Source organism: Trichoderma evansii (assembly GCF_050947405.1).
Source record: "Trichoderma evansii strain SZMC 28006 chromosome Unknown GGI43scaffold_2, whole genome shotgun sequence".
NCBI lineage: Eukaryota > Fungi > Ascomycota > Sordariomycetes > Hypocreales > Hypocreaceae > Trichoderma > Trichoderma evansii.
The window spans coordinates 378,875-399,693 of NW_028145204.1; the positions used below are offsets into that span (position 1 = coordinate 378,875).

At 50.0% G+C, this 20,819-nt stretch overlaps 5 protein-coding genes across 5 annotated transcripts; 2 read left to right on the forward strand and 3 right to left on the reverse strand.

The window, feature by feature from the left end:
* Positions 1 to 3,386: 3,386 nt before the first annotated feature.
* Positions 3,387 to 4,290, reverse strand: GGI43DRAFT_140106 (uncharacterized protein). Its single transcript, XM_083199286.1, has one exon. It carries the CDS (start codon positions 4,052 to 4,054, stop codon positions 3,575 to 3,577), a length of 480 nt encoding a protein of 159 aa, XP_083064672.1. The 5' UTR covers positions 4,055 to 4,290; the 3' UTR covers positions 3,387 to 3,574.
* Positions 4,291 to 5,513: 1,223 nt separating this feature from the next.
* GGI43DRAFT_140403 (uncharacterized protein) lies at positions 5,514 to 6,666 on the reverse strand. The gene is made up of 2 exons (XM_083199290.1): positions 5,886 to 6,666; positions 5,514 to 5,803 (listed from the first exon to the last, which is right to left on the reverse strand). Exon 1 carries the CDS (start codon positions 6,418 to 6,420, stop codon positions 5,908 to 5,910), a length of 513 nt encoding a protein of 170 aa, XP_083064673.1. The 5' UTR covers positions 6,421 to 6,666; the 3' UTR covers positions 5,514 to 5,803; positions 5,886 to 5,907.
* A 498-nt stretch (positions 6,667 to 7,164) lies between these two features.
* On the forward strand, positions 7,165 to 9,034 carry GGI43DRAFT_140192 (uncharacterized protein). Its single transcript, XM_083199289.1, has 4 exons — positions 7,165 to 7,487; positions 7,545 to 7,741; positions 7,855 to 7,980; positions 8,757 to 9,034. The coding sequence occupies exons 1-4, from the start codon at positions 7,323 to 7,325 to the stop codon at positions 8,839 to 8,841; spliced, it is 573 nt and encodes a 190-aa protein (XP_083064674.1). The 5' UTR covers positions 7,165 to 7,322; the 3' UTR covers positions 8,842 to 9,034.
* GGI43DRAFT_140156 (uncharacterized protein) lies at positions 8,940 to 11,111 on the forward strand. The gene is made up of 2 exons (XM_083199288.1): positions 8,940 to 10,259; positions 10,330 to 11,111. The coding sequence occupies exons 1-2, from the start codon at positions 9,227 to 9,229 to the stop codon at positions 10,812 to 10,814; spliced, it is 1,518 nt and encodes a 505-aa protein (XP_083064675.1). The 5' UTR covers positions 8,940 to 9,226; the 3' UTR covers positions 10,815 to 11,111.
* A 5,661-nt stretch (positions 11,112 to 16,772) lies between these two features.
* GGI43DRAFT_429411 (TBC domain-containing protein) lies at positions 16,773 to 19,845 on the reverse strand (the record flags this gene model as incomplete). Its single annotated transcript, XM_083209112.1, has 3 exons — positions 16,773 to 17,138; positions 17,199 to 18,288; positions 18,392 to 19,845. The coding sequence occupies 3 exons, from the start codon at positions 19,843 to 19,845 to the stop codon at positions 16,773 to 16,775; spliced, it is 2,910 nt and encodes a 969-aa protein (XP_083064676.1).
* Between the last annotated feature and the right edge of the window lie 974 nt (positions 19,846 to 20,819).

Here is a 20,819-nt window from a genome sequence, read left to right on the forward strand (position 1 = left end):
TACAGCTGAAAAACCCTGGCTAAGATTACTGCTTCAGCAGCACTCTTCTCTGTCGGCCCGGATGCGTAAATAAATCAGCTTGTAAGAAGTAATGCTCTCATGCTGAAGCTTTCTAAGTTGCAGAAGTAATAAAAGCTAAAGGCTGCGTGATGGATCCACATAGCCTGGATATATATGCAGTCATGTTACTGGCGTATTATCAAAGCTGCAAAAAATCCTCTTCGCATTTGCCAATGATGCAGGAAAGATCAGTGGTAACACCAGTAAGACGAAACAAAACACACCCTTCTATGTTGTGTGCCGTCAAGCCTGGTGTGTAGTGGCAACAGCATCGCAATAGCGAACTCAGCCCAACCCGCTGTTTGCCTTGGCTTTGCGGACCGGAGCTGAGTTTGGTGACCCATATACCCAAGTAGGTAGTCCAAGGGTAGAAGAGAAATTGGCTTTATCCTATTTCGGGCAGTGACCAAGAATAAATGAAAATTCTTTCGACGAATCCGATATAAGTTCGCCACAGCAATGCCTGCTCTGGGCACATCCTATCTGGAGGCTGATCCAATCGGATAGTGGATAATCAGGCCATTTCTCTGAGCGTGCTAGTATGGAACTGTATTTAAGTGACAAATTAGAAAGGAAGGAAAGATTGCTTTAATTTAACTGAAACTCAGCCTATTGAATGGTGGATTGCGGCACTGTAAGGTAGGTTCGGGTCATTGCTTAAGCACTCTGTCAAATCCGGTTTAGTACGTGGCTTGCTTGGCTTACTTTCTGTTTCCTGTTCATTCAAGGTTAGAGGGTCCAAGACAATGTAGTTGAGGACGAAGATGAAAAGTCTATTCAACCTGAGGGTGTGGCGAATGCGGGGAGAGCAGCCTGTTGATTCTTATTGTGAGCCGCCTCATCCCGTTTCCGCTTATCCTGCAGCACGTCTTTATGAGGCAACTGCAATGTCTACTAGCTCAGGCTGTTGGTTCACAAGTGAAATAATGGTGGCCTTTGCAATAAGCTCCGGGCTGAGTTTAGTTAGAATACTCAATGACTAGGAATGGGAATTAACTCGCCACTGGGCCAACACAAGCTTCGAAGAAAGCAACAGAGGTTATGTTTCATTGGTCGGCTTGTTGCTTATCTGCCGCCAAGGCCGCTGGCCCGAGAGTGACTGGCGGTTACCGGCGCCAGAAGGCCAATTCCCAGTGGGATGGTAATGTGGAAACTTGAGGTAAAACTACTAGCTGAAGGCGTAGTGATAGTATCTGAATAGCGCTGCCAAGTCTGGTACAGCTGAGGTGGGCTGCAGTAGGAATCTATTGCCGAAAAACATGTTCGAGGTGAAAGAGTTTTTGTGTGCTGCCGGCGCCTGTTGATACTGTAAAACAAAAAAGTCTTTCTAGTAGTCTATTGACTGCGGTTGACTCGTTCACACCTGGCTACCAAAGCCACGTGCGGTAATGCATCGGCATTTGCTGAGATGAGATGATCTTATGCCAACAGTACGGCACTAGCAGCCATGCAGCCATCAAATCTAGTAGAATTCGGAGACCCAAGGAAAGCTAAGATATGGCGTGTTAACATTGGCATGAGTACAGAGTTGCTGCTTGAGAAAAGAAAGCCATTATTGTCTAACCTAGATAGGCCCGCGAGCTACTCCCTGCAGGTTTGAAGTCTATTATACTGTAAGTCTGGTGGTGTGTGTGGTGTGATAGGAGAGGCTCGATGCTAGCTTGAGATTGTTTAGGTTGTACTGAGGAGCTAAACGGCTCCTGATCTCGATCTTGGCTGCCGAGAGCGTAAACGGCCAGAAGTTCGAACGGAGCCTAGCCACGAATTCAGCGAGGCCGAGCCGTAGGAGCGCGAAGGCGAAGTGCCACAGGACAACTGTTTTCGCCCGTTGTGAAACCGTTTCGTCCCAGTTTCGGCAAAGGGGAGCCAGTCGTCGACGTCAAGCACTGGAGTGAAGAGTCAGGCTGTGTAAGTAGGGGTGGCTGGGAAAACCTTCTGTTGCTTGGCTTCCAAGGCGATATCCGATACTCTTGGCCAGACTGTCAATCCACACGCCTCCTTCTTTGAGCCACATGAAGAGAGCGTGGTTTTATTTGTTCTCCACTGTCAAAGCGACAGCAATGGGTCGACTATTCAGACGGCTTGTATCCTCTCGGCAGCACTAACAAATCCATCCTGGATTAAATCGTCTTGGCCCGGTAAGGAGAGGGAGTTGATCGAGAAAATCGTGGTTTTGGGATACGAGCGGTCGTATCAACCCACGCCTATTTCGTATCCGAAAGGAGGTCCCCTACATCATGCCTTGCTGCCTTGCTGAGTCCATATTTAGAACTGATGCCTCAGGCTGGTGCGTCTGTATGTGTGCGTGGCACTTGGAACTATAAAGGAGCAAGAAGCTCATCCGAAGCATGTGCTCGGTATGGAAGGCCATGACGGAACTGGCCGTAGCACTATTACATCGTTCCTGCACCGAGAGGTTGACGGCATGTGGGAGGCGCAGTAGCCAATGAGAATTCGGCCTGCGCTGGCAGCCTCCATTACCAAAGTACCTTGCAGGTAGAGAATAGCTGTCGTATATCTTACAATGGAGTACCTACCGGGTGGGGAAAGGCAAGGTCACCGTCGCCCGTGGCTGCTGCGGAGTAGTACTCGGCTATTGCGAGCGGTCTTGTATCCGCACGATACTGCTCGCAGCAGCGAATGGTTACAGCATTATTGCTGCTGGTGGGGACCTATATTCCTGAGAGTAAAAGTCGTGACGATCAAAGCGGGATGCAAACGACTAGGCCGGCTATAGGCCATTCCTCCAAGCATCATTGGATGCTATACGGAGCCAATGCCTAGTATGGACTGATAGTGTTCCGGCGAGCAGCGGACAAGTGCTTCGTTTGTCACGGACAAGTACCTAGCTTGAAGTTTGTTGCCCTCTCTCCCACGTTGAGAGAGATGCAGAATGCAGAATGCGGTAACAATGACTTGTCTCTCCATGCTTTGCCACATGTTCATCGTCTTTTCTAGCACGGAAAATGCCGACTGCGGAAAAAAGCTAAATCGCAGTGGGTCTGCCGGAACCCAGAGCATTTGAAAGATGCCGTCTAAGGATCCTCATTGGATCGCCCAGCCAAGCGTCCTAATGCAGCTGCAGATGCGTTACTTGGTAGTACTGCTACTAGCAGTGGTACCATAGCGATAGTACAGCTGGTACAGCTGCAGGTGCTAGTACTAGTACCGCAGTAGGGAGACGTTTTAGCAGTGGAGAGGTAATGTGCGAAGTATATACTGTACATGTCTGATACTCACTTATACAGCAGTGCAAGCATACAACTGAGCATAAAACATAAAACAGCAAATGCTGGATACAGACAGCAGCATTAGTACTATAACTTAGCAAAACTAAGCGAGGAGTCATTGTATTGAGGGCTTTTTCATCTTTCCCTCTTGCTGTTTCCTCTCAAAATGGAAATGCTACGCGGTTTGGTCATGCTCGCATCCCCCCTCTCTCCTCGCACACCTTTCTGTGTTATTAAGGCACATACGAGTGCAGTAGAGCCATCAAACGACACACACCAAAAGCTTAGCAGGGGACACACGCAAAGTAGCGCCCTGGGATTTCACTGGTTCCAAGTAGATGGCAGTGGCACAAAGCTGAATCGGAAAAGGAAGGGTCTAAGACACGCCGCCGCCTCCTCGGCTCACAAGGGTGCAACGAGTTTAGTGCGGCTTTTCGGTTTATTTTCCCCGGCTGACTGCTTCGTATCTCAGTGCGGACGACGTCTGGCTTGTCTTGGATCATGAGACGGCTCATGGCGCGGCCGTGGATGCGGCCCAGGTTGCTTCGCACGGGGTACCGACCGCAGAGTGGGATACGCAAGTGCAGATTACTCGACGTTTTAAAATAGAAGGCCGATGAGAGCTGAGGACCGCGTGCTAGCGCAAGTAGGGAGGTCGTACCCATACTTGGAGATGGAGACGCCAAAGTACCCGTAGGTGCGTGAGTACGGCGGCTGGATACCGTCCCGTGCGACCAGCAATCGCCTTGCCTGTAGTGGTACATGAGAGAACCTGTGTTGCGCCGAAAGGAGGCATATCCTGGATGAGACACTTGGACGTAGTGCTACCTGTATGTATCAATGGCCTTATTATGCATCCGTGCATGCAGGCAGACGCACGGAGAGCTGCTAGGCAGTTCTGGCGAGGCTTGGGAGCCCCTCACAAACAAGGCCGTTCACTCCCACTCCGTTAGACATGCAGATCGGGTCGCCCATCCGCGCATTTGCTCGGAAGCTGGATGCTCGAGATGGTCAATAGAACCCTGACCCTGGCCCGGGCAAAAAGAGAACCTAGCGGATTACATAAACGCGCAGCGTGCTTTATAGCAGTTGGACTGCTAGCCAAAGCGGAACGGCAACAGCTAGTGTCTTGCAGGGTTCTCTCATGCGAGCGTATTCCGATTGTGTGCGTTTGAATATACGTGTACGAAACACGCTTTCTTGTACAAACGACAAAGAGCATGTTGAAAGCATATTAAACAGTGCTTCAACTGCTCCTAGATATCGCAAATACCAGCACAACACTGCCAGCAGCTTTCGTAGCATCCTTGATATCACTGGATTATTACTGGATGAGACCGTCCGTTTTAGATGTGTCACCCCCGTCGAGTCCTACATGGATCGGCTCGAGTTGTTGTTTCTATGCAGTATCTGCTCCGCCCGCTGCCTCCGTACTCCGTACTTTTGTCTCCATACTTGTGTGTTCTGCCCACATATATCTGGCCTCCCTAAACGCGCATAAGTCGTAGATACGCTTGCGTGCTAGATACTTGTGTTAATGTGAGCTTGCGGGCATGTACGAAGAACGTTTGTACAGGCAGGCGATTGTGTGGGCTCTCTATGCCTGTCGTGCGTTGCGAGCCCGCATCTCAACAACTTCTGTTATTAGCGGTCTCTGCAAGGGGATGCTAATAAACGACTAGCCGCGCATCTTCAAGCATGTCATGACTGCTACTACATAGTAGTACTAGTAGCATAGAGTAGTACTACTACTAATAGTATAGCATACAAACATCTGACTAGTATATATAGGTACTTGTAGAGGCGGCCTTTTTATTCCCCCTCTATAAGAAAGCTACCAGTGTGCATTGCATCTAGTATCTTTTCTCGGCCCGCCGGTGGGCGATTCTTGCGCATGAGATGACATATCACGGCAGATGCACCAGATTCGTCGTATTATTAACATTGTTAAGATAACCACTGTTGTACAAGGGTATCAGCATGGGCCATTCGTACGTACTACTATAGCTGTTGCATCGGCAAAACGTAGAGGAGGAAGTGGGAACACCGCTAATACAATGTCTAAACTTGTACGAGTAGAACGCTAACCTGGTCCTGATATATGTATAAGTTGATCGACTCGAGATACTACTATTAGTCGCAATACAATCATGAGCCCACACGCGGCCTTGTTTTCCCCATATTCGTTACTAGCCCTGTCTTGTCGTTATTTTAGACTGTCCCCTATCCTGCATACATACGGAGTACCTACTTGTGCGTTATCGTCTTCTCTAAACAAGCATAGTTCAACCATAGCTTTGCGTGTTTGGCGGAGCCGAGGGCGGTGACAGGTCAGCACCAAGCCGTCTTCTCAGCCGCCCAGAGCTGGCCCATGTCGATAACTGGTTTCTGCATTAACAAGGCTCGGCTTGCCCATGGTCCATCTCAGCTCAATAGGGAAAGTCTGGAGCATCGACGCTGCATCATGAAGGAATCTAAGCCTCTCCACAGCAAGATCATCTCTTTGGGTAAAACTTACGAATAGTAGTTAGTACCTAGTAGTCCTGCTATAAACAAGTAAGGGGGGGTGTAAAATGGGCAGCAAGCCACACTCACAAAGGTCGTGAATTAATCCCCATTAATGAGTCAGTCGCTTTTTGTCCGCACTTCCGTCGCCGCTTCCTAGTCGGATCGGCCGTTTGCCTCCCTGGCAGACGCAGTAGTCTATAAACCTGGCATCCACAACAGCCCTACCTTTCAACCAGCCCAATGGCATGCTTTCTACTTTTGCCCCCAGCTTGCGAAAGCCATTGCAACCCCGCCACAATGCGGAAAGCCAGTCGATTATCGATAAAATGCAGAGCTGTCGTTGTCCGCAGCAGCTACTAGAAGTTGTGGTATTATGTGTCGCGTTTCCAGGGAGGATGATGTGCTCTCGCATGATGATTGTAAGCGGAGGGGGGCTGAGCATTTTACCAGATTCGATGAATGCAGAGTAGTAGGTACCTGCTAACCCAGAGTGTAGAGGAAAGTCGCATGTACTCTCTGCCGCGCATCTAGACGAGTCTGGACGTAATGTGCCAAGTATCCCACTATACTTCGTGTTAGAAGGATGTTCTATGCAGAATCTGGTAGCCCTGCGGCGCCCCATACACCCTCCTGGTATCTGAGCACTCGTATCCCACGTTTTTCAAACGCTAGTAGCCAAGTGATGTAAGTGCTACGGAGTGTTGGCCGTGAGAAGATCAACATGCTGGAGGTGCAAAGAGAAGAAGAAATGCGAATGTAGTCCAATTGCAGTTTGTACAGAGGACTGGCATTGCCTGCAATTGCGAAATGATGGGGAGAAACAAAAAGACGTCACTGCTAGTCGTATCGATAACGAAGCGAGATCGAAATTGCAAGCTTAAAGACGTTGGAGAAAGTCCCACCGGAGACATGGTGATAACGTGACAGCGACGACGACAACAACAACAGTACTCGTACTTCGTACACAACAACATCAACAAAAACAACAAAAAACAACAAACACGGCGTGCATACGCGCGCACATGCGTCCATACACCGCATGGGCCACAGATGCCGAGTACCTAGATATGCACGGAGTGCCGGTCCAGACAGAATGTAGCTACTTACAGCACACATATGCATGGTACTATGGCGCATCCATCTCGAGACGAGAGCCGGCCCTGAACCGACCTGGTCCTAGTCAAGACACGGCAAGGCCAGAACATCGATAGGTAAGCCATCTAGCCTAAGAAAAAGGCAAGTCTCCGTATCTTGCACCCGCTTGCTCAGCTAATGAACAAGAGTTCTAGCAGCAGGAAGCGAAAATGGACCAGCCAAGCCGCCACCAACCCCTCTCTTCCTCCACTCTTAGAGCCCTGTGGCTCTCGCAAGCGCGACATCTGCCTCATCCGGGCAGAGGGTAGCTCCAAAAGGTAGCTCAAGTGGGCGAGTAAGACGGAGCAAGGAGATCTGCTGCTCCCTTGAGCATACATACCGGTAGCACTAGCATGGCGAACGAATCTTTTGCAACTCCAAAAACGCCCCATGCTCGTGGCAGCCACAGCCAAGCAAAGGCCAGGCCCGCGTCGATTGGGCTGGGCGCGCGAGATGTCGCCCATTTGCCTCCCGAGCTGTCTTCCAATACACGCAGCACTGCTTTTTTTTACATACAGTACGGAGCACTTCCGAAGCCCAATACGGAGTAGCTATGTACGCATAGCCGTGTATTCCCTACCGCAGCAGGCAGGGCACTCACAGATTAGGTAGCCCCTCCATCGCCATGTACTATTTCTGCTCATCTCCCAGACGTGCAGCTGCAGCCGCACACAGGCACACAAAGATCCTAGAGCTGCAACGCTCCCTGCCTTTGCTTGCCTGCTTGCCTTCCATCCTGTCTGCCTAGCTCTCCAATGGGAGTGTTTCTCTTTTCAAACTAGTCTTATCAAAGGACATGCTGTTGGAAGGTTCGTTTTTTTGCCCACTTGGTTAACTTTGTTTCTCCCATCTAGTGCCTCATCCAGCCGATTCGTTGGCCTCTTTTGTCTGCCTTGACGGCTTACAGTTATGCGTCTTACAGACCCTACATCGGTATAACCAATCCCCCGCATTCGACAGACACCATCTCCTGGTTTGTCTGTTGCCATGGTAATTACTATCTCTGCCCTGCCTGTCTCTTTGCCACATGGCCGATAGTGTCTATCAGGTATGTTATGATTGCTATATATCTTCTCCCATCATGGTTTGTTTTGTTTTGTCTTGTTTCGATGCCGTTGATGTATAATTTCCTCGCCATGCATCATCTTGTTTGACCATCATCATCATCTGGGTGGTGTGCTGCTACTGGCTTGAGTCTTTCAAGTGGCCAAAAAAGAGAGAGAGAGAGAGAGAGAGAGTACTCCGCGCTGCAATTTATGGTATTTCCCAATTTTTCTCCCTTCTTCCGCATATATTTTCTTCTCTTCTGTTTGACTCGATCCAACTCCCTACACGTTCATCACTGTTCGGCTTCGATTTCCCGCCAGTTCATCAAGCTTGGCTGAGATTTTTTGTTTTTTGGACCCCCGCCCTTCTTTTTCACACTCCCTTTCTGAAACGACACGCCCTCCCTCCTCACCCTGTTAGTCGACGTCCCATCGATTCCCTAATCAGATCATATACTCTGATACGTGCACACATCCTCTCACTAGTGGAATCGACTACACGCCTTCTCCACAGTGGCACGGTGCCCGCTCCGGCCCTTGTCGCTGTTCACTCCTGCTAGTCTTGCCGGTGCTCTCAGGTCCTGGCGCAATCCAGTTTCTGACTGTCTTGCCTCTACTTTTTGACCGTTGGCAGCCCCCCCCCTGCGCGAGCCCCTCGTTGGCCAGCTCCGTCCCGCGGCGCTCTGTCTCCATTCTAGGAAACACTACCTATACGGGTAGTGTATGTACTTTCGTACACACAAGGAGTGGACGGACCTCAATCTCTGATATTGGATAGCCTGCATGTGCCCGACAGGGTTTCTTCAGCCCTCACTCTACTGCATCTGCCTTCTTACCTGTACAGAGTATACACGCTCTGTTGACACCACGACTACTCCTAATAAGGATAGCTAGCTTATCCTCAAGCATTCTGCCCCAGCCGACAGCCACTGCTGTTCTTGAGCTAGTCGTCACCTCCATCCAGCCTACGCCTCGACATATAACACAAAAAGTAATATATCCACTGCGTACGCCTCCACAGCTTCCCGTCTTCCTGCTCTTCTCTTCTCTTCTTCTTCTCTTGAGTCTTTATCCCTTGCCTTCACCCCCAGCTCTTATAACCCAGCTTTTCCCTGCTCGTACTCTCGTTTATGACTTTGACTGTTACAAGTATTTGATTCCTGCATACCCTGCCCCAGGCTCTTTTTTTTCACTTTCAAATGCCTACTTAAACACATGCATACACTCCTGTAACTCACGGCATATGTGATGATGCTCACCATCAAGCAGCAATCGACGACATACGGCTACAAGTCCGTCCATGATTTGCCAACTCCGCCCTCCACCTCCCGACCCTCTCCTCCCTTGAACCACCAAGATACTTCTTTTAAACCGTATCTTGTCTCTCAAAACAGCCCGGTGCAGCCCATGTCTACTTCTCATCGTGGTCTGCCTCCGCCGGCAGCCATGACTCTACCCCCACAACAGCCTTCCTCCGTTGGCCCTCCGCCGCCGCTGCCACATCATTCTCAGCCACCACCTCCACCACAGCTGGCCCAGTCCTCCCACCAAGCACAACAACCATGGCCTTCACCTTCTGCTGGCCTACCTCCTCCGCCGCAGCAATGGCAAGGAGCTGAGGATTCTATGAGGACTTGGCTCCAGGCCAAAACAGAAGAGGAGAAGACGAGGCAGGAAGAAGAGAAGACGAGACAAGAGACATTACGTCTAGAACAGAGGAGGATCGAAATGGATATTTTGCGAGCTTCTCTGAACGGCGGTATTCCGCCTCCCATGGTTCCTCTGGTCTTTGCTGGTATGGGAAGCGGGGGTACGCTCCCCCAGGCCGCTCTTGAATGGGCACAGCAGTTCATGGCTCCAACCCAAGGCCACCACCCCCAACTGCTTCCGCCACAGAGGCAACATTCGCCAGATCACCCAAGAGAACCAATGGTTCCTGGCCATGGAGTAGTGTATACCACTTCTCCAGCGCAGGCGGCATCAGTTCAGGGACCTGGCGGATATGCACCGTATCCGGGTTCGCCAACGAGGCCAAGAGGCCAGACCGTCTCTGGCGTAGTTGGACGGCCGATGGGAGTAGTATCAAACATGGCAGGCATGGCGAATCCTCCTCAACCCCCAGGACAAGGACCGCCGCCCGGGATGCCGCCTTATCAAGGGCATTCACACACGCAATCGCAGTCATCTCAGCACGATACGAGTCCATCAATCTATTTTCACCACTGGCAGCCGCCGGCAACGCAGAGCGGAGGCAGCTCGAACCGGCCTGGGTCACCGTCTGGTTCGTCAAAATTCAAGAGAAAGCGAGACTCTCTTTAAAAGCTAACTTGGATGTGTGCGGTTGTTAATAGGGGAGGCTCAGAAGAAGCGAAAAACGACTGGAGGAGTGTCCCAGCAGGTACCAAGAGCTCCAAGCGAAGACCGATTCCGATCGCCACCGCCCTTTGCGCAGGCCAGCTCTTCTAATCCCGCATCGCCCAGCCGAAGATCGCATAAACGTCAACGGAGCGATGTATCATGGTATCGGCCCCCAAACCAGATGTACAATGAGGATCCAGATCGACCCCGAGCAAGAACACCAACGCAAGCCCCATCATGGGGCCCCTCACCACGAGAGAGAGAGGAATCGAGGAGTGTAAAGCAGTCGGTTTCCTCGCTGCTATCCCGCGAACCTGACGACTCTGGCGCACTATCAAGGCAAGTTCCTCAGCCACCAAGGCTTGAGCCACCGGCGCCAATACCACGTGCCAGGGGACCAGGAGATCAAAGAGCTGGCGAGAGAGGTGGAGAGCCGTCTCTGCCCACAGGAGAAGCCGATCCAAGGTCTCGATCATGAGGAGCTGGGAGTGTGTGAATGAAGGAATGACTTGAGTCAGACTGAATCCTGCAGATGACAAGCCGCAGGATACTTTCGGATGACCGGCTAGTGACATACACTGAAGCCACGGAATAAACAGCCGCGGCGCCATTTGAGACATATCCCTTTCTATATGGCATCTTTTACGGTCCTACAGCGTTTTTCTTCCTTTTTTTCTAGCCCCCCTTTTCACCCTTTCTTTCTACGATCATAGCCGGCCGGTTTGGCTTCGATCGGCTTTTATTGTATATTTGATTTTGCATACGTCAGGCACCATCCCCGCAGACTACTTTTCGATCTTCTACAACTACTATTAGGGCAGGAATGGGCCAGGTTGAGCATTACGTTTAACAGACTAGAATGGCTGTCGGATAACATCAGTTTCCTTCTGGAGATTTGCAAGGCATTGGCGTTTTTTTCTATTTATTTTGACTCTTTTACTCTTTTCCTTTTCTTTTACGTTTTCACAGTTACATTGGGTGGTGTGGGTTCTGGACTTTTTTGAATTGCATATGGTTAAAAAGTGTATTGATAGGATGGAGCGTGTGTGTAGCCAGGGGGGACGAAGAAGGGATGGAAGGAGAGAGGACGGAGAAAAAAAAAAAGGTTGAATCAGGAGCAATCACCACATGGCCCCAGCTGAGCAAGGATGCAGTTTCAGCAATACTATACGGCGGTGTATGCACAGGATATTTCACTGGAATGATTTTGCACGGTAGCACAAAACAGGATTTACTAGTGTTGATATTTTTGATGAGGCAGCTGTGAACAAGCGAAATAAAAGGCTGTTGGGTCCATTGGAACAAGTTCTCGTCATCGGAGCTTACTTTTACGACTTAGGCAGTGAGAAATGCGAGCGCAAACGACGACGGCTGGTTGTACAGGGGCTTCCGGGTTGCCAATCACGGGCACGTTCAAAGTAGATGAAACAGATGACCCATGGGGATGGTACAAGCTCAGCAGCCCTGCTTACTGCCGTGAAAAGGACCTCGTAAGAACGGGCATCGGGCCCGAAGCAGAGGGCACTTGAGAGATCGGTCATATGATATCTGGGCAGCCGCGGATGGCCCATCCGGATTCCGAGCAGGGCTGGCGCCATTACAGTATGGGTGGCAGCAGCAGAAGCATGTAGTATTCGGGTCGACGTTTGCTGCTATGTGGTATTGGCAGCATTCGTGGTGCTACTGTAGCAGCAAGTGGCGGTGTCGGTGTCCAAGAACAAGGAGGCACATGCATTGCCTATCTCGATATATTGTATAAGTAGGGATGCTGGATTAGTGCCATACAAGGGGGGCAGTACGATATGGTAACGGCGATGTGACATGAGAGGAGCAACGTTTCGGAAGATGCGAGGTCCTGTAATATTTTGGACGAGGCAGCTTGCGTGTACAGGGATGCCAAGCAAGTGCCAAGTGTCAAGAGCCAGGTTGTCCGGGTGCGAGGTACTTGTACTTGTCGGTGTGTTCTGTGCTACTTGGCATTGCGAGTACACTGTACCTATTTAAGGACGATGCTCCGTATCTGCAGTGAGTTGTTGTCATATGTACGTGATTGAATCCCCTCTTCTGCTACTACAGTATCTCTTTGTGTCTGGAAATAGTAATTACTATTACTATACAGCCATAATCAGGGCAACATATAATATATTGTGTGCTTTATGCTCTGTACTCTGCATTAGACAGACGGGCGTACCTGGCAGTAGTGCCTAGGCTGCCCCATGATGATCAGAGAACTGGTGGAGAAGTGAGTTTTTTCCCCTTCCCCTTTTGTATATAATACCGCTGGGATGGATGTATACTTGTATACTTGTATAGATGAATTGTATATTGTTCCATCTCAATCAATACGATGTGGGATGAATGCGGCAGAGCTTATAAGCGGGAACTTGGAAACGAAGCCCGTTATGGACGACATGTGCTACTACTAATGCCCAGGTAGGCATGCCTCGGGACTTTTAGGCGCACCCCTGAATACCCAGTACCCTTGGGCAGCTTGACCCGGGTAAGTGTTTATGCTTTGCGGGCGCCCCAGAGAGCCCCCAAAAGGAGTTTTGCAGCTGGCCGTGCTGCTTGAGGAAGTTTGTCGTGCCTCGGTGTTACAAGTAGGGAGAGCTCAGTCTGCATTCGGCTGCTCGTAAACCGCTTAGAAGTTAGCCTTATGAGAATTGCGGACCACATTCTCCGTGATCTTTTTTCGGAAGCTAGGGCTGGACTAGGGAAGAATCAGGCCAAACGAGAAAAACGACGAGAGCGAAAGAGGGAAGAGACAAAGAGTGTAAAAAAAAAAAAAAGAGGCTGTTTCAGAATGATTGCACTAAAACCGGGTATCGCTACGGAGCATCGCCGAGGGTATTTTTGTTGGCAGCTTCGGTTTTTGTATAGTGTATAAGCTGAGCTCTAAACCACTTGTTGACCACGACTAACCGCCAACTAGCAGGGGGGTTACTAAAAGCTTCTTCTATACTGTATTACAAGTAATATGCCATGTGCCCCATTGGAAAGCTCTCGGAGCTTGGCGTGGGCAGAAAAACAGCTTGGCACAAGAGACGCCTTTCTTTTCTTGATCTTAGTGCCTCCCGATGTAAACAGGGCTCAAGACCGAGGGCGTGTGGGCGTCAGCGAGATTGGGTTTGGCTTTGGTTATTTTCGGTGTCGATTTACGGGGAAATGAACGCCAGTAGTACTTGATAATAATACAGAGATACAAAAGAAGAAGTAAAGAAAAGAAAACTAAAAAAGATCCAATTTGTAGCTGAAATCCGCCTCGAGCTGTCACTTTCTAATCTCGCGCCTTTTCACACCCCCTGGACTGGGCGTAAAGGTGTTAATGAGCATGTGCTTTTTTAGATTCTAGGCTGGTGTTTATTTTACTGCCGATATGTGGTGCGCTAGGAATTTACGACGTCGTATATACATACCTACTTCGTATATTACTCCATATGTCAGCAAAGGCCTTATTCAGCAGCCTTTTCTCTCTTTCTTTTTTCTATTTTTATTTTAAACAGTGTCATTGACTCTAGGCGTTTCGAGTAGTATTGCTTGAAGCAGTAGCGGTGGTAACGGTAGTAGCAGGTGCGTAAGTAGGTGGCATTTGACAGCTGGATAGCAAAAAGTCCCAGATGCCGTGTTGGCATTGTCCAAATAGGAAAATGCGAGTGAGGGGAGAATGCCAAACAGGGCAGTGGTCAGCAGCCTGCATGTACTGTACTGTGTGTTGGTTCAGTCTGCCACTCGGTGCCGAAAACAACAAGAAGACTGCCAAAAGCTTGATTTTTTACATAATACTGCCAAATTTAGACTCGGAGAGATTACTTCTTCCGTGCCAAGACCTGTCAACCGCATTGTCAGAAAACGAAGAACGACGATGCTCAAGCAGCGTATACAGTACTGTAAGTAAGTAGTCGTCTTCTAAAAACGACACGCACACGCACATACTTCATACCTGCATTAGCATATTACTGCCAGGGGTTCACACCTAAACTCTTTCGTAAAACGGTAGAAGAAGAAATAAATTAAAATTTGAGACATTATCTGCAGTTTCTGCCAGTAGTGATGCTACCCGCCCAACCACCATCTAAACCAAACCCAAAAACTCTCCCAACAAAAAGACACTGAGATGGAGGGGGGAGAGACACTCACACACTTCACACACACACACACACACAAAAGCTAAATCTTCCCTTCTCTCATCCCCTGGAGCCAAGCATTGTGTACGGGCCTCGGTGCGATACCCGATTCGTAACCCGCTTTTCCCGGACGTCAAACCCAATCCGGGGGGCGGGCTGGGCAAAAAAAAAAGACAAACACACACAAGGGGGAAAAATAGCCAAAATCGGAACAAGGCTTAATCTGGCAAAAGGCAAGAGAAGAAGGCCCAGGGGTTGGTTTTCCCGTCTTGTATCTTATTTGGCATAATCACTGTACAAAGTATACTGTGCACAGCAAAACCCCTCGTACCTGTATCTACATACTTGTACCCGTTTCCCTCCCCCCTGTTCGTCCCTTTTTGGGGGCACATCCCCCCTCCCCAGAGACCAGGAAGTTGGGACCTCAACAGCGTGGTATTCGGTATAGGTATTACCAACGGGATCTTTCCGAGAAAAGAAAATGATCACCCAGCCCAGGGGGAAAGGAGAAAATAGACGAGGATAGGAAAAAAAAAAAAAAAAAAAAAAAATCAGGCCATTTTTTGAAATCCTTCTCAAAATAACCCTGTATATACTGTACCCAACCAACAACCAACAACAACAATTGACCACAAGTAGAATGCACGAGCAATAAAAGATAGAAAGTTGAATTTTGAAACAAAAGCAAAGGCCAGTTTTTCCATGTGAACTTCACGTTTTTTTTTCTTCCACATGGCAGCTTTAAACCACCGCAACCAACAACAACAATAACAGATAAAACCCCACTAATAATATTCACTTATACAAGAAAAAGAGCCAAAAGCCCATCATCTCACACACCCCCCTTCTTACTATACTTGTACCGTATATATTACCATCATCCTCATCATCGTTACCATCACCATCCTCGTCTCCATCTCCCTAGTTCTTCTCATCTTCCAGAACTTTTGTCATCCTTCTCCCTCCCAACTACCGAACTCCCGTATCCCATACCCCCTCCATCCCTTGCCCCTGGTCCCCTCCGAAATCCCGTAATCTTACAATGTATCTTTTAGACTTGTAATAACTCACATTCGGCACTCTTTTTCGGAAAATCACCCCCTCCCCTTCGTCTAATCTGAGCCTTCCAAGAGAGATTAAAACAGGGGGGGTAAAAGATAGGGAAAAAGAAGAGAGATGGAAAAACGCTTGTGACAACTTACTAACATATTACTACTTAGTACTCCTATGTCGTATACTATCGATACGACAGATACGAATTGCAACTCTTTTTACGCGTATGCAGGGATATGAAAAAAAAAAAAAAAAAAAAAAAAAGAACGGCGGAGTATACTGCTCCAAACGTGAAAGCTTACTTGTACTTGCAGCATCGCGGACCCAGTCAAGCAATCCAGCTAATCCAATCTTGACAAAGACCTACAAGTGAGAAACGAGTACTAACCCTCATGGGAAACCCGCAAGGATAAGTGACAGAATAGCTCTCGAAGCGAGTTTATATTGCGAAATCTCACGTGTGACGGTCTCCCAGACTCCTTCCTAGAGGCCAGTTCTTGGCTTGGTCAGCCCCGTCGGTTACGCTCTCGATTCTTGCTGCCCAAAATTTCATCATGCTCAAGTGCTTACAGGGTGCGAAATATAGAGGCTCAGAGTTTGTAGAACCTGGGATTCAAATAATCTCCATCTGTATTAGTACATACTAGTAGTAGTAATCTCCATCCTTTTCCGTTTTATATCAAGTAACCTAGGAGAGCACCGTCACAGCATCTGCCCACTACCGCCCACCAAGCAGATCCCGCCGGGATACTTCCCCCATGCCAAATTCGGCCATGTAGATCGCCAACCATCTCTAACTACCAACTGCTTGAAAAAGAACAAAACGCCTCCGTGACGGAAGGGTATCCATAACTGAGGGCGCGCCATACGCCCGCTCTACGCCACCCTGTCCCGAATCCTGGTATATGAAGGGAAAAATGAGAAACAAGAGAAAGAGAGACACAGAGAAGCAAACTGAAGCAAAAGTAAATGACGATACGTCAGAAACAAAGGAGACCATGTGTAAAGAGGTGTCAAATAGGCCGTCTGCCATTAATAGAGGGTATCGGCAACAAAACAGATGGGGGGTATCGGGAGGTACGGAAATTGAAGTGACAGAAGAAGGGGATAGCTAGAGGAAGCTAAACATCCCGCTCCCCTGGGTCAATTTCAAAAGACACATAAAAGGAAAGAGACAAAGGAAAAGCTTTTATGGACAATGATAGGGCAATATCAGCCTTGCCCCATCGAGGAGATGCTGCTCTGGGGGAGCAAGCGTGCTACGTCTTCTTCTTGCCTTGATGCGACTTCCATTCTGCTTTGGCCACCTTCATCAGAAGATCCTCATCCTTGATGGGAATCCATGATGTCAAGGCTTTCATTGCATTCTCAAAATCTGAATCCAGGAGCACCTCGCGGAGGGCCTGAACCAAGGCAGCACTAGTGGCGTGCAAAATATCGAGCCCCGTTGGCGGAGTCGTCTCGCTATCGCTGGAAGAGATGGAGATGGCTGGCTCAGCTGCGCTATCTCCCAGCAGCATAAAGACGTCCCAGACTCGCAGCTGAGCTGGAAACGGAATAGAGAGGTTGAAGAGAGTAAGATACCATCGTGTACCATACGCTGTTATATCTACGCTGAGTTCGGTCTATACCCCAGAAATATGTTAGTTCCAAATATCAGACATTGTAGCGCTGTCAGTACTCACCAGTCTCTTGGCCACATCCTTATTGATCCAAGTCTCGTCAAACTCATGCAGCGCTTTCATCAGGCCTTCAAACCCTGGGCGATACAAGCGATCAAGCCCTCGTAACTGCCACATCCGCACCAGCATGACAAAGCACTTTTCTTCATCAAAGTAGCAGAGTAGCGTCGCCGCCAAAGATGCCATGCCTTGGACATAGCCTGTCTCTGGAAAGTAGATTGATAAGCAGTGCAGGACGCGGAAAAGCAGTCGCTGGCCACCACGATATCTTTTACGAAACATGATGTGCCGGCTAATGGTCCGCGGGACGTCGAGGTCAATCTGCACATCATCTGGCGAGCTTTGTTCCAACAGGTGGTGAAACGAGGAGGTGAGATCCTCCTCAGAAACATAGCTCTCGTGTTCCATGGCAGAACTTGCAAGAAAAGACCACCAGGCGGCAGCACGCCAGCGATCAGGAATTCCTTTCCACGTTCGCTCAATAAGCTTAGGGTTCTTCTTATCAAACTCAAACTCCATGCCTTCGCCTTGGCCGCCCTTTCGGACAACCTTGGCCATCTTGCGCCACTTCTCCGATCTCTCCCACTCTTTGCGCTTCAGCGTTTCTGATATCCTCTCAATCTGAGCTTCTTCTGCAGCGTCTTGGAGGCTGGGTGGTAGCGTCAACATGTCACCCGCCTCATCCAGCCATCGCCGGTCTCGATTGTGAGGCAGTAGGTTGCCAGCCTGTCGGATAACCGATCGCGAAGAGCGCTTCGATGCTGTAGACAATCCCGAGTTTTGCGTATTAAGTGACCTCGCCGACATCTTCCTGCTCGGACCCAAGGGTGATAGGCCCGTCAATTCTCTCTTCTGTAGCCTCCGCCTTGGCGAATACTGGGCAGATTTCATTTCTGTCGGCGTACCAAGCCGTGATCGAGGTCGGGGAGCGGAAATGAAGCCATATCGGTCCACACTGGCGCCGTCAATATCTTCCCAGTCTTCCAGGCCGCCTGCAAGCTCTGTATCTCGTCTGTAATCATAGTGAACCGAAGAGCTTGCAGATCTTACGGATCTTGGAGTCCCCCATACAGGAATGGGAGGCGGTAGAATGCTATTAGACGGCAAGTGTTAGCGAGAAAGATGCTCCGAGCATAAAGGAAAAAGCAGGCGCCTTGGAAACGCACGACGCCAGGAATCGTCAAGGGAAACCATACGAGTCATTCCCATCCTCCTCTGCTGGGAGCTCTGGGGTAGGCTCCAAGGGTTCGCAGTACGAGTGCCTTGCGCCATCCTCCCAATTGATGGCATCGCCGACTCCATAGAGCGATCTCACCTTTTGGGACTCCTTCTCGATTTCGGTCGTTAACACGCGAATGTCGGGCGGCGGCAAGGGCGCGCGCAGCGCAGGATTGGATGCATTGGCACTGGCGTAGGAATCGAAGCGGTCGATGCTGGCGCTGGCGCTGCCAGATCGTGCATGGGTGGGCGTCGAAGGCGCTGAAGGAAACGCATCGCCTCTTCCGGCGTCACTGGCCCCGTCGAGGCCTAGCGGTCCTGCGCGTCGCCCACCGAACATGATGCTCCCGCGATTCGAAAATGACAGTGTGGCCATAAAATCATCCTCGAGGAGGCTGTCCGTCGGGATGGAGACGCCCAGAGGAGCAAAGCGCACGTCTTTGTGGGCCGGAGAAGCAGCGTTTGGCAGTGATGCTTGTGCTTGCGCTCGAACTCGAGCTCGCAGTGCGAGAGACGACGTTTCTGCATTGCCGGGTGAGGACCGTTGTGGCTGCTTATGAGTGGATGCTGGGGGCGGCTGCGAGCCCCGCATCAGGGGCTGCATTGGCGGCGCGTTTGCGGTAGGCGATCCCTCGTCCACTACGAGGGCTAATTTCCCCTTTGCCGGCGCGGATGAGCAGACGCTAAGACGCTGCAGGAAGCTCTGTCGCTTAGGCGAGGCTGGCGATAGCAATGGAGAAGGTGTTGATGGATGTTGAGAAACGCTCGCGGTATTGAGTTTTTTCAGGGAAGGAAATGGGGCAGACGCGGCTGGCCTAGTAAAGACTGTCTCACTTCTCGAACTCTGCCAACCGCCCGGCACTGGGCCGACAACTGTTCCGTGCTGAGACTGTGGGACAGAATGCGGTGTCACAGCGTCTGAATCGACAGGAGCATCGATGTTGGGTGATTGAGGTGGAGAGTGGTTGGTGCCAGAGGAGCTATTGTCGGCCTTTGCCGCCTTGTCTTGTTCCCTTTCTTCTTCCTCTTCCTCGCAGTCTTCTTCATAAATAGTAGTTGCCGAAGTCGGCGTGGGCGCGTGACCAGAGTCTCGCTTCCAGCTCTCGTGATTAAGCTTTGCTTGCCGGATTGGCGTTCTTAGTGCCGGATGCTCCTCGGTGGGTGGTGCGATGACTGGTAAAGAAAGCGCTGGCGGTGCAACAATCACAAGGCTGGGCGAGTAGAGAGGTTTCTCATACACCGAAGGAGAGGGAGACGACGCGGATGACCGTATGGAAAGTGTGCGGATGGTACTGCGTGATGTATTTCTTGGTGGCAGCGGGATGGGAGGCTCTGCCTGGATCGTCTTCTCATAACGAACGCCGATGAGATTGGGATCAGCAGACCGCCGTGATCTGGAGGTGCTTCTTGGGCGGATCGATGTGAGAGCCATGGTTCCTTCTGGGTGTGATGGAGGGGCTGGATGGCCGCCAGATCCTTCTGAACGAGATGGATATGGATCGCTGGTGTTGCTGGCTTTAATGCCCTTGATATCTTTGGTGCCGTCCAAATGGAAGCTTCGAGTCAAGCGTTTGAGAAGCTTGGTGAGGCGTGAGACGGCCAGTTTGAAAGGCTATCGTGGGTTGCGAGGGCCACTTAATAAGTGCTCTCTGGAGTTTGAAAGTGCAGAGGATAGTGAGGCCGAGGTCGGTAATTCAGGCCTTGGCTTGGTCCTTCCTTCGGAACCTATGTTGGATGCTCGCCGAGGCGATAAGATATGAAGCGAGGGGAGGCGAGAGTCTCGCAAGGTACAGAGGTACCTGAGGTGATGGATTTAGGTATTGAAGGTGAAGTAGGTAGAATAAGTTAATGAATGAATGATGCCTCAGGAAGGAGGAGGAGCGAGAGAGCGAGTGAATGAGCGAGTATGAGAGAAAGAGAGAAAAGAGCGGAAAGCTATAAATGAAGGAAACGAAAAGCAACAGATTTGAGCGTTGACGTGGCACTCGTTGAAATCATAAAGTCGTAACAGCGTAAAAGGAAAGTCTGCAGGCCCCTAACGATGCAATGCACAATCACAACGGGTAGGCGGGATGCAGCTTCTCAGCTCCTAATATGGTGAGCAGAGTCGGTGTAAGAGAGAGCCCTGACAGTTAAACTCTCAGCCCCTGGTGCGACTCTCCGCAGCGCCAAACATGCACGAGATGCCTGAGCGAGCTTTGATGGCAAGATTGACGAGCAAAAGGGGGGAGATGCCGGAGAGTTATATGAAGATCTGAAGATTCGAGATCTGGGGTTGACAAGTGCAAGTGAGTGAATGGCTTGGGAGATGAGGGATGCTGGGGGGCCCGGCTTGTTCTCGTCTGGAGAAGCGCCTCCAGCTGGACAAGTAAATAGTATATCCCTTGCAGACAAAAGCAAGATGGA

Bases quoted from the DNA above. Each gene is read 5' to 3' on its own strand.
- GGI43DRAFT_140192 (XM_083199289.1), top strand. From the start codon at position 7,323: ATGCTCGTGGCAGCCACAGCCAAGCAAAGGCCAGGCCCGCGTCGATTG. The intron at 7,742-7,854 runs GTTCGTTTTTTT...TGCGTCTTACAG, and splicing joins AAAGGACATGCTGTTGGAAG to ACCCTACATCGGTATAACCA. The intron at 7,981-8,756 runs GTATGTTATGAT...GATATTGGATAG, and splicing joins TGGCCGATAGTGTCTATCAG to CCTGCATGTGCCCGACAGGG.
- GGI43DRAFT_140156 (XM_083199288.1), top strand. From the start codon at position 9,227: ATGATGCTCACCATCAAGCAGCAATCGACGACATACGGCTACAAGTCC. The intron at 10,260-10,329 runs GTTCGTCAAAAT...GGTTGTTAATAG, and splicing joins CCGGCCTGGGTCACCGTCTG to GGGAGGCTCAGAAGAAGCGA.
- GGI43DRAFT_140106 (XM_083199286.1), bottom strand. From the start codon at position 4,054: ATGTACCACTACAGGCAAGGCGATTGCTGGTCGCACGGGACGGTATCC.
- GGI43DRAFT_140403 (XM_083199290.1), bottom strand. From the start codon at position 6,420: ATGGGGCGCCGCAGGGCTACCAGATTCTGCATAGAACATCCTTCTAAC.